Source organism: Notamacropus eugenii, chromosome 3 (assembly GCF_028372415.1).
Source record: "Notamacropus eugenii isolate mMacEug1 chromosome 3, mMacEug1.pri_v2, whole genome shotgun sequence".
NCBI classification, from domain to species: Eukaryota; Metazoa; Chordata; class Mammalia; order Diprotodontia; family Macropodidae; genus Notamacropus; species Notamacropus eugenii.
Genome location: NC_092874.1, coordinates 25,012,014 through 25,024,579, shown reverse-complemented (window position 1 = coordinate 25,024,579; position 12,566 = coordinate 25,012,014). Strand labels below are relative to the sequence as shown.

The following is a 12,566-nucleotide window of genomic DNA, read 5'->3' as shown; positions in this document are numbered from 1 at the left end:
CCAAGGTCAATGAACTACTGTATCAGTGATGCCTCTCTTTATAAAATAGAACTGAATTTAGTCAACACTCACTCTCCCACATGGTGTGCCTACATTAAAGAGGTGCTGTGCTCTGTAAGTAAGGCAGAATTGCAGTAGCTCAAAAGCAAAGTGAGATGTACAAATGTAGAAAAACCTTCACTCCAAATGTCCACATGGACTATGTGTGCCCGAACTGTGGTACAATAGCCTTCTGAGCTTGTATTGATCTGATCAGCTCCAGTCAGACACATTGTACCTTGACCCCGACATAGTGATGTCATTTTGGTCTTCTTTGAGAAGTCCAACAACCTCTGAATGCCTGATATGTATGGAGGTCTGTGCTAGGCCTGGGTGAGGAGTGAGGAGAAGGTTAGGAAGTGTAGCTAAGACATCATCCCTGTCCTGAAGGAGCTTACCATCTGATAGGAGGAAAAGATCTGATAATGGGTCAATGGCAGACAAGTATTATAGGAAGTTTGCTAAACATAAGATAACATTTTTAAGAAGAGACAAGTATATCACCTCCCAGGATTGTTGTGAGGATCAAATGAGATCATAATTACAAGGTACTTAGCATCATGCCTGGAATAAAGTTAGCGCCATATAAATCTTGTCATTATTATTACAAAGCAAAGTACTGTGAGATGTCCAGGGAAGAAGATTGTTATTGATCAAGGAAATAGGAAACATGTGCCAAATATGCTAACTAGGTGTTTTGGGGAGGGATTAGGGAATGGTTAAAGAGTGATTAGTTCTTAAAGGATCATGCACTTTTGGTATCTACTGCACAGGCATTTTACCCAGAATTCATCAGGAAATAGCCCAAGGAGGGGCTACTTGGAGTGCAGTGTGACTTTAGGCCTGAAATGTCACTAAGTTGGCCAACGGTCAGGGCTGACTCCAGAATAACAGATTGCTCTCATCAATGTCTTGTTAGACGAGATAAAGGTAAGGGAGTATACGTATGTCTAAGTCTAGGTCACATATGATTGGTCAGTGAGTAGTAAATGTCATTAGGACTCAATGCACAGCCAGTTCAGCCAGCACACAGCTGGTTCAGACTAATAAGTTCTATAGGTACAACTGGCTGTTTTATCAGAGAGATAACAGTTGTTGTTGGGGGCAGGCTGTGTCCTTGGGCTGGGGAGAAACTGCCTGGGATAGTATTTTGAGGCTAGAGAGAAATGTAATTTTAGAATTGGGGCCCAAGCACCCCATCAGAGGCACATGCACCTCCTTCCTAGTGCTCTTTCACCCGTGCTCATACACACATGTACACAGGCATGATGAGAAGACTACCTGGAAGAGATGCTATGGACCCAGCAAAATCATGTCAAAACTGCCCCATCTCAGCTGGGGGACCCAGGGGCAGAGCTCAAGTTTCCAGTTGGAGGGAGATAAGGACAATGACCAGAGTGTGGTGGTCACCAGGAAGGAAAAGATGAAGTACATTATTCCATAGGAAATAGTGTGAGCAAAAATAGGATGTATAATGCATATCTGTTTTTTGACCATAGCACTGAATATGTGGAGGGGGAATCCTAGATAATAGTAAGACGGGAAAGGTAGGCTGGCAGCGGGTTACCACATTGGCACCCTGTTGTTGGGAAAATGGGATGGAGAGGAGTCACAGAGAAAGGTGCACAAGTGACCTCAATGGCAGTATCTGACAACATGAACAGGGATTGGGAAGTTGGCGGGGGAGGGCAGTACCGAGTGCAGCAGAGTCACAAGTTTGCATCAATACCCTATCTCCACTCTTGTGTCTGTACTCAAATCATCATTATAAGAGCTGATAGTAGCTTACACATATATATGGCACTTTAAGATTTGTAAAGTGTTTTATGTGTTATCTCATTTGATTTAACAGAGGAAGAATTGATTGTTTTCTCCTCCTCACCTTCTGGTGGGAGAGCACAATAAAGCAATCCAATCCAATAACCATTTATTGAGTGCCTAGTATGTGCCAGGTACAGGGCTAAGCCTTAGGGATAACAGAAAGAAAATCCCTGCCTTCAAGGAGTTTACAATGTAGTGGAGGGAGACGACACACAAAAGGAACCAGCAAAGAAGTGGGAGGAGTCTAGGGGGTAGTTTGTTCCTGAAAGTGAGAACAGGAGATAGAGAGTGGAGTGACTGAGACTCCAGGGTCTGCACCCCACCCCCATAAAGGAAAACGTTGGGAGGAGTTTGGTGCTCTGTCCTCCAGTTCTCTAATCTGAGGGGAGAGGAGACTGAAACAAGTGTTGTTAATTGAGGTTTGAGTTCCCAACAGGGTGATGAGATTAGAGGTGAGGAGTTTATTCTGGGAGTTGGAATCAGGCAGAGCAACTTTCTCTTGCTTTGGGGTCCTGTTGTAATTGTTGATTTTTGCTTAAAAAATCAATCCCCAGAGTCTCTTGGCTTTTAAAAAATTGGTTAAAGACTATTTTATTCTCTGATTATGAGATTTTGGATGATCCAAGTCAAAAGGACCCCAAGATCATCTTCCTGCAGCCAATGGTTAGACCCCTTTCCCCATTCACACACCTGTTGCCTGAGGTTCCCACAGAGGAGGGCAGGGCAGGAGACAGGGACCAGCAGTGCAGGTGCTTCACGAATCTCCCTTTGTTCTTTCTGTTTGCAGATTTTATTCCTCACCGTACAGTATTGCAACAAACCGCATGATTCCACAGACATCTATCACGCCATTCATTGCTGCTTCCCCTGTGTCCACATATCAGGTATGTCAGCCTCACTTGCATCTCCAGGGGGGGGTCTCACTTGATAAAAAGGAAAGATTTCCAAATGGACAGAGACAGAATGAATATAATAAGGAAGCCAAAATTTCAAGTGTCCTTGTCCACTTCAGTCGTCCCTTATCTCCCACGCATCGCAGTCCTTAACTCCTAGCAGCCCAAATTCCTCCTTGGGTGAGGACTTCAAGGGGAATTCTCATCTTTTTCATTTAATTCTCAGTCTTCCTGTTTCTGCTTCTGTTGACACCCTCTAACAATTCTCCTGTTTAAGATCATATTTTATTATTTATCTGTTATTACTTCATCATTCGTTTGGTTTTTCTAGCTCTGCCTTCACTGAATGTATCATTATAATAGTGCTTACCCCTTTCATAAAAGCATTATTGTCCATACTCTAATAAAAAAGAAAATACCAAGTTTAATATATTTTAATGACCCTGGGAGCTGAGGCAGGCAAAGAAGGGTTAATTTGCAGTTGTAGTCCTAGAAAGTGGTATTTGATATGGAGTAAAATGTGGAACCGAACTTTACTTCCAGCTCACAGGGCCCAAGGCATCGCCAAATGTGAGACGAACAGATTTCCAACTTTTTCCTTGCCAAAAGGAGTGGGTGGTAGTGGATGATAAGAGAGACATTTTGTAACAACGTTGAGAGAAGGGGCATGTATGTCTGAACTTGTTAAGCGATACATTCTTTCTGACTTCATGCTCAATGTTAACTTCAAGGTCAAAACATGCATGTAGTGGCACGTGTGACTTTTACGAGTTTTCTAGTACTCATAAATCATTTACAGGTGTGCATATTACCATTTATCAGCTGGTGGGGGAGGGAGGTTGGGACAAGACCAGATGGGATGGGTCGTAAAGGGATTGTTTCGAGCCATTTTCCCTTTACTCTGTGACATGTCATCTCAACCTCTCTTTGCCATGGTTTGTCTGGTAAGAATTATTGAGTGGCTACTAACCCATTTCTTCAGGGTAGGACTCAGTGTCCAATTGCTAGAAGGTCATTTCCCAACTTTCTTCTACCCTTCTACTCTGTTCTAAAATAGTCAACCAGGACCACAGAGGTTCTAGGAATGGGAAGGTAAGGATATGTCACCTCCTTGATGCCCTAGATTAGGTGGGCCATCTGTTTAATTCTTAATGCAGAAGAAAAACTAAGTTCAAGAAGAAAAATTCCCCTTGGAATTTTTTTAAGTCCTTCTTATTATCTTATCCTTCCATGGCCCTAGATATCTGACCTATCTATGCTTGCCTTGTCCTCCTGACCTATGTTTATTTCCTAAACAGCCCTACCTATCCTCATAAGAATATTCATAGCAATTCTAAGAGGAAAGTCTGCACTGTTTTAAACTATGTGCCTGCACATGTGTGCATGTGGGTTCTGAAGACAGGGGAAAGTGTTCACCCTGTACCCTCATAGATCTGTCCTTGTGATAGAGCAGATTGTTCTCTAATGCAGTCAAGCTATGCTCCATCCTGATCTCCCTCCATCACATTCCAGCTATTCTGGAGTATTAGACCCTCAAATACAGAACTAATTTTTTTCTCCTCTGACTAATTCCCCACACCCACTCTTCAGATCAAGTCTTGTATTTATTTACAGAGCTTACATTCTCCATAAATTTTTGTGCATGAATGGAGGAGCCTTTATTGGCACTGCATGACCCTGGGGTGACTGTGCTTCTATTGTCTTTCCTTGGGACCAAAGAAAGTATGTACAGGTGTCACACAAATTTGTTTTCTATGAGTCGGACAATGTGCACATTTTTGTTCTGAAATTGACCAAGACCATCCATGATGTACCCCAGCTGGGCACTCTGAGGCTATTACTACATAAAATGGTCCCATGTGGCACCTTCCCTAAGTGGACTTATAACCCCAGCTTCCTAATCTCCAAAGAAAAAGTAGCTATGTGTAATGCATCACCAGTTACTTCTGCTGGTGTCTTTTCTGTGTCCAAAGCACATAAAGCATCTCTCCAGCATGAGTTCAATGTCAAAATGTCTTCCATGTTCTTCTACATGACGATTTGCTCCTGTAAACTGACTCACTTCACTGGTGCTGTCCTCAGGGGCCCAAAAGGAAAAAAAGTAGAATTTACATAGGGCATGCCATCACTGTTGTTGATGCTTCCCACTGTCATAAGAGAAGTCTGAATATTTTGCCTAAACCCAGGTTATGCCCAAGACTTTGTCATCCTGAGCAAAGGTAGCTGATTCCTAAAGATTAAATCTCCAGTTTCTGTGTGACTTTATCATATCAACCAAGTACTAAGGAGGCTTGAGAGAGAAAGAGAGAGAGAGAGAGAGAGAGAGAGAGAGAGAGAGAGAGAGAGAGAGAGAGAGAGAGAGAGAGAGAATATAGAATCTAGATTGATAGATCTAGAAAAGATAAAATGTATCTCCCTCCCTTCTTTGCAGAGGTGGAGGATTGTGGGTGTGGAACATTATATATCCCATCAGACTTAACCCTTCCCACCCTGTCAGAAAATCCATGATGGAGCAGGCATTGGCTATGTCCCCAAAATGGGGCTGCCTTGAAAAACAGATGAGAAATGGTATCTCTCTGAGTTTTATATTCCACAATGTGGTAACTTATCCTGATTCACTTGTGAGTCCAAGCTGGTATAGCCCTCTATCGACCCATCTATTCCCACCATGGAGAATTAGGGACCGTGGTTATTTATGGTCTTTAGCAAAGGACCAGGGCACATGTGCCACCCCTCCTGGAGCCAAGCTGTGGACATGTACAGCTCCATGGGAAATATGCCATGCCCAATCCTCTGCCTCCACCACAGGCTACCATTTAAACTTTCAGTGACTTAGTTTCTATAAAATTGAGCTAGGTGACCTGAAGGTCTCTTCTATTCTAGGTCTGTGGTCCTATCATCAAATCAATATGTGGAACTATAAACGTGCCCCCTGACTTACAGCATTTCTTCCCAACATCTTTATAAATCACCAGGGTCCTATAGACCATAGCTATGCATTGAAATCACCAAGTTCTCTCTATGGTTTTCTTGTCCTAACAAATGCCATTTGCCACATAGGTCCAGAGCACTTCATGGATGCCTCACCCACCCTACGTTATGCAGCCAACAGTAAGTGGAGACTCAGTCACCTGCGGCTGAATATTTGTCTTATCCATGCGGTGGGTGTGTGTTTGGGATGCTTTGAGATTTGAAGGAGAATCTGTCTCTTATTCCTCAGAAATGGGAGCCTCTGCCCCAGAAAAGCTACCCAAAGCATTGGGAACAATAATTATAAGGAAGAAAAGTGTGTTGTGTGAAAGCAGCAAGGGCCCCCTCCCTTAAAAAGTCCCATCTCCCGGGCAGTTCTTGCTTGGTGCAGGAGCTCAGCCCAGTCCAGGGCTAGTTCCCTTTGCTCACCATCAGAGGAAAGAGGCATTTTTCGTTGCTGCTGTGGTTTTTGCTTTCATCTCCTGAGTGATTTTGCTTCTGCCAACTTGATTTGAGGAGAGGAGGGGAGAGGAGGGAGGGAGGGATTGTGAGCGTCATGGGTCAAGGGTGATCTTTTCAAGACAATGCCTTAGTCACATCCAGGAGGTAGATATTGTCTTCGGACGGCCTAGCTGGGTCCCCTCTGAGCTTTTATTGGTGTTTCTCTTTGAGAAAAAGTAAACCAGCATACACACACACACACACACACACACACACACACACACACACACACACACACACATACAGTATCCAGCTTCTCTATCACTTTATCTCATCATTCAAATACAAACGGGGAAAATTTTAAAAAAAGCAAAATCTCGATTGATGTTTTACGATGTCAACTCATCCTTCAGGTTCTTCAAGCTGATGACATAGAGATATAGGACAGGCAGGCTGAGATAACAGCACACTGCAAGAGGCAATGAATGGGGTACATGGAAAAGGTCTGAGGACCAGGGATCAAGAGACCCAGTTCTTAGCTGGGCAAGTCATGTAAACTCCTTCAGCCTTGGTTCCCTCAGTAAAGGTTCTATATTTTATGCATGTACCATGTCGCATCTGATAGAATATAAGCTTCTTTAGGGCAGGATGTGTTTCATCATTTTCTTTGGATTCCTCACGACCTCACAAAGTGCCTGGTGCCATTATAGGCATATTGATTAATTAATAATTAATAAAAAGTAAATAATAATTAATTAATAAAACATGAAGATGAAATAAGAGGTCTGTGAACACTTGGCAAAGTACAAGGTGCTACCCAGATGCAAAGTTTTTGAGGTTATTGTTAATAATGAAAATGGAATGCTAGATGGTACAGTGGATAGAGTCTGGAGGGATAGGCCTGGAGTCAGGAAGACTTATCTGCCTGAGTTCAAATCTGGTCTCAAACGCTTACTAGTTGTATGATCCTGGGCAAGTCAGTTAGCCCTGTTTGCCTCAGTTTCTTCATTGGTAAAATGAACAGGAGAAGGAAATGGCAAACTGCCCAAGTAGCTTTGCCAAGAAAACCGCAGATGGGATCACGAAGAGCCAGATGCCACTGAGATGACTGAACAATAGCTAACAGTGAAAGGTGCATGAAAGAAATAGATAATAGACGCGATGGTTGTTGTTGTTATTTTAATTTTGCAGAGAAAGTGAGTTCAAATCCTGCCTCTGTCATTTGGTACTCGGGTGAGCTCCAACAAGTCCAGCCTCTCCAGGCTTCATGTTTTTTTCTCTTCTATGAAACAAAGATGTCAAATGCCATGACCCCTGGGTTCTATTTGAGTTCAAAATCTATGATCTTCAGTTAAAATAAGATGGCCCCTATAGCCATGCATACATCCTTACAGAGGAACTGTGTATGCTAAACACATTTTAAATATTCTCTGAACTCTGGCTGTTTCAAGTCTGGTCCTCATATCTCAACTTTTCCCAAGAGTATAGAATCCATGACTAGTCATTACTTACAATGTTTTCTTGTTAGTGTTGCTGCTTGGTTGGGGGAGGTGTGGTGCCTCAACGTTCATCAGTATGGATTCCCAACTGGGAAGCTTCCCTGCATCAATGCATAGGTCTTCTGTAAATGATTTTACTGGAGACACAGAGAAGTGACTTATTTAATCTTTCTTAAGCATAGGTCTCACCATGTCACTATACTACTCATGACCTCTGGTAGCTCCCTATCCCTTCAAGGATCAAAAATAAAATCTTCTCTTGGGCATTCAAGGCTCTTTTTCAATCTGTCCAATTACAGGGACCTTTCCAGCCTTCTTATACCTGACACCACCACCACCCTTGCCATGTGCATGCACACATGCGCACATACACATATACACACACACATACACATACATGCACACACACACACACACACACACACACACACACACACACACCATGATCCAGTGACACTGGCTTTTTTGCTGTTTCTCTAATAAGCCACTCCATCTTTCTGGGCATTTTCTTTGGCTGGTCCCCAGCCAGGAATGCCTTCCCTCCTCATTTTAGCCTCTGGGCTTCCCTAGCTTTCATATCTCAGCTAAAACCCTACCTTCTACAGGAAGTCTTTCTCAACCCTTCTTAAATCTAGTGCCATCCCTCTAATGGTTATCTCCAATTTAGCCTGTATAAAATTTGCTTGAGCTTAGTTGTTTCAATGGTGTCTCCCCCGTTCGATTGGGATTTTCTCAAGAGCAGGAATTGTCTTTCACCTTTCTTTGTATCCCCAGCACTTTGCATGGTGCTGAGCACATAGTAGATGTTTACTAAATTTTTATTGGCTGATTAACTCATGGTCACTCAGCTGGCATCTGTCAAAAGCAAAACCTTAACTCATGATTCCCTGACTGCTACACCATCCTAACACCCAGCCTTCATGTACTGTTTCATAAGGAAATGTCTGCTCTCCTCACAATGGTTATGATCGCTTGGTTTGGCTTTTTAAAGGGATGAGATGTGCATAGCTTAAGCATGTAAAAATCTGGAATTGTATTGTGCTAACATCCCTCAGCTGCCTCTTCCTTGCGTATTTTGGGGACTCACGGGGTCTGTCTGGTTTATGTCCTGGAAAAGCTTACCCATAAGCTACAAATTCCATTGACAAATCTCCATCCAAGTCCTAAGCTCCTTCCTCTCTGTTGTGCACAGCCAAACCAAGGTATAGCACCAAGTGGGCCCACACAGGAAAGAGGGCAAAAGTCCTGCCAACTCAGTAAAAGGAGACAGGCTTGGAGGAAAAAGATCCCTCCTGAGAAAATAATGTACCTTTCTCCAGAATCCTAACGAAAACTCCATCCTTGGACTCATGTTAAATATCTTTTACTCACTGCCAATGAGAACACACATTTCTGGCAAAATCTGAATATTTTGCCAGATGTTAAAGGATATAAGATTCACATGCGCTCTAGAGCTATTGTGGGGTGGAGGGATTGAGTCATGCGCACATTTATTTCGACCCTCAGGACCTTGGAAATGTCTCCCAAGTATATCCCCCTACAGATGCAGTTGCAGGTGTACTGGTGTTTTTCTTCACAAGCTCCCCCAATGTCAGCCTCCATTTGTGTGTGGTTCTGTTTGCTCAATCTTCCCTGAGGATCCTTCTAGCCAGGAGTCCAGACTCTTGCTATCCTGAGATTGGATGGTGTATCAGGTTGGAGCTGAGGCAGCCTAATTTAGAATCAAATTTTTGTGGTCAGGGTAGTTTTACTGCAAAGAGGAGCAGCTAGCCCACCCACCATTTGTGTATCTTTAAAACAAGAATCCTGGGAAACTCACTGGCTCAGTAGGCTAAACAGCAGAATTGAATTCAGGGGATATGATCATGGGTGGACCATGGACATGGGTGCTGCCACTGCCTGATGGGTACAGCGTTCCATTAACCTCAACTGATTGTTTTGAGTTTCCTCATCCATTAAGTGGGAGAGGGGAACATTTGGGCAAGGACAGAATTCAGAAAATTATTCCTCTAACCTCAATAAAAATAGGAAGGCCAAAGAGGATCCACCCTAAACCTCAAATACCAATGCCATAGCAAGCCCCCATGAACATATCGTGCCATGAATTATGCAGAGAATTGGGTTCATGTTCTAATGAAGAATATGGAGAGTTTCCACATTCTCCCAAGGAGTCATGGGGTAAGAAGGATGAGAATGAACTGGAGACATGGTTGTTTAGTGCAATCCATATGTTTGCACTCTTCCTACAAATGTAAACGTGGCAAAGATACCGATCCATTGACTGTGAGCTGGAGGAGCTGTATTCCCTAATCGTACCTTCTGACCCTGTTGGACAATGACCAGGCTTCCAGGTCCCTCTCTCTCTCCCTGGGGAATCATTTGGAGTCAGCAAACTTAAGTAGCTCAGCAGCAAAGCTAATGCCCAAAGAAACATTTCAGGGATCTGTTGGATACTCCTACACTCTGAGAATCTACTACTGGATTGCCATGTTTCTTCCTCCCAATAAAACAACTACAAAGTTTCCCTCTGCCTCACACTACCTCTGGGAGGGGATGGAATAGATGGGATCCACATGGCATATTTTTTCCATACCATTTTTCTTTCTTTTATTTCTCCATCCTATCATTTTCAGAATATACTTAAGATTTTATATATGAGGGGAGGGTGATGAGAGAGTCAGGAAGAACTCCACCTCAGCTTTGCCATGGAACCAGCAGTCCTGGCTATTAACCAAAGCTATTCCTGAAGACATCAGGTGCCCTCAAAGCAGGAGTGCTCCCACTTTCCTTAATATTCACTTTTCACATAAAAGAGGCCATAGTTTGTCTCATGAACCAAACAAAGTGTTAAGAAGAAGGAAGAAGCAGCTCTATTTGCCACTTACTTGGACTGACCAAAATGGGACTAAATTAGTCTTAGGCTTAGTTCCATCCAGCTGGAAAGTGATAGAAATAAAAGGGAGAGCACAAAGTCACTACCCAATGTACCCTCATACCACTTCTCTATGAGCTAGACATATTGCTAACTCTACTTCAAAAGTATTGAGTAAAGGTTTATCTTTTTTTGGAACAAAGATAACACCTATAGTTGTCCTCCTATGCTTCTTGTCTCTTGCTTCCCTTTTTAGGCAGCAAGGTGGCTCAATGGATAGAGCTCTGGAACTGGAGTCGGGGAGACCTGAGTTCAAATCTGACCTTGGATACTCACTGGTTAGCTGTGACCCTGGACAAGTAATTTATCCTCTGGATGCCTTCATTTCCTCAACTGTAAAATTAACAAACATTATTATTACTTTGTGCCAGGCACTGGGCTAAGTCCTGGAGATACACAAAGAGGCAAAAGATAGTCCCTGACTTCATGGAACTCACAATTTAATGAGAAAAATAATAGTACCTACACCACATAAATACAAGTTATTAAATCATCATGATTGTTACCTTTCTATGCAGTTTCTACTAAGCAGTCTTGGTTGTCATTTTTTGTTCAGTCTTGTCCAACTCTTTGTGACGCCATTTGGGTCACAAAGCCATTGAAGTGATTGGTTATTTCTTTCCCTAGCTGCCTCATTTTACAAATGAGTTAACTGAAGCAAGCAAACAGGGTTAAGTGACTTGCCCAGGGCCATACATCTAGTAAGTGTGTGAGGTCAGATTTGAACTCAGTGAGATGAATCTTCCTTTTTCCAGGTCCAGCACTTTATCCACTGCACCACCTAGCTATCCATTAAGCAGCCTTAGTTAAGGAATAACTTCCTCCCAACTTCCTTGGAGACACAGAACTATGAGCTAGGGTTATAGCAGCCACCTGATCACTTTTCCCCTGGACCAAAAGTTCAAAGAAAATGATATTATAAAAGTAAACATTACTTTTCATTCACTTTCACTTACAAATCATCTTCCTCATCATCTCTCCCCAGTTCCTTCTCAATCTGTGTTGGCAGAAGGCCGAGCACTGGCATCAATAAACAGAAGGCAGCTTTAATGAATATCTTATACAGAATATCTGTATAATTGTTCATTTAAAGAAAAGATCCCCCTCTGCCTAAGGGAGGGAGCTTCTTAGTCCCTTCTCGCAACTTATTTGAAAGTAGAAAATATGAGGGGAAAGAGAGGGCAGTGATGTGAGCAGTGAGGCCAGGATGGGCCCTGGGAGTGAAAGATAAAGACTTTCATTCTAGGAAAGCAATATTGCCTAATGAATACCGGGTTGGGTTAGGAGGTAGAACATGTGGGTTTTAATGTATAGCTCAATTGAGCTGCGGTGCTGAACAAGTGACATCCTTGAACCTGAAACCAAGTTTGCCCATCTTTGAAGGAAAAAAAAAAGATAACTCTTTAGTCCCTACTTTACAAATAGTGGATAAGCTTTATTTAGATCATTGTCTGCCGAACATTTTTTTTAACTCATTGAAAAGTGGCATAAGGATACAGTACTTGTTACCTTTGTAGTCTCATACTCCTATCTCAGCATGGGCTATGTAAGGTATTGTGCAGGAAGGATGAAAGCCTGATGCTTGCCTTGGATGAGTTCACAGTCTGATGAAGCACTTTCTTATACGATCCCTGTGTTGGCCCCCATAATGGTTGACCTCCCATAAGGCTGACCCTAACTTTCTGGTAGGGAAAGACATTCTCAAGAAATCCTGCCTGCATTAAAGCAGGGCTGCCTCCTCAGTGTCCATGGGTGAAGATTTTACTTGGCTCTAAACTTGTTGCTAGTTTCTGAACTGACAAGGGGAAAATAAAGAGATAAATGGATAAGGAAGAAGAATAAAAGGAGACAAAAAGCCAAAGCCTCTCATGTTCTTATTTGGGGAAAGATGGAGAGATGTGGGCCAAATGATAGCACAGGAGTATGGATTTGGAACCACTGGCAACCATGGACCCAAAGAGAAGGATCATG

At 42.8% G+C, this 12,566-nt stretch overlaps 1 protein-coding gene across 15 annotated transcripts in view; it reads left to right on the top strand.

Annotated features, from left to right (window-relative positions):
* RBMS3 (RNA binding motif single stranded interacting protein 3) overlaps nt 1–12,566 on the top strand; it is a 1,420,870-nt gene that overhangs the window by 1,286,556 nt on the left and 121,748 nt on the right. For all 15 annotated transcript variants that reach the window (XM_072650014.1, XM_072650009.1, XM_072650015.1 and 12 more), the window contains 2 exons: nt 2,648–2,744; nt 5,814–5,864. In XM_072650014.1, coding sequence (XP_072506115.1) covers nt 2,648–2,744; nt 5,814–5,864 — 148 coding nt within the window. The remainder of the gene's footprint in view (nt 1–2,647; nt 2,745–5,813; nt 5,865–12,566) is intronic.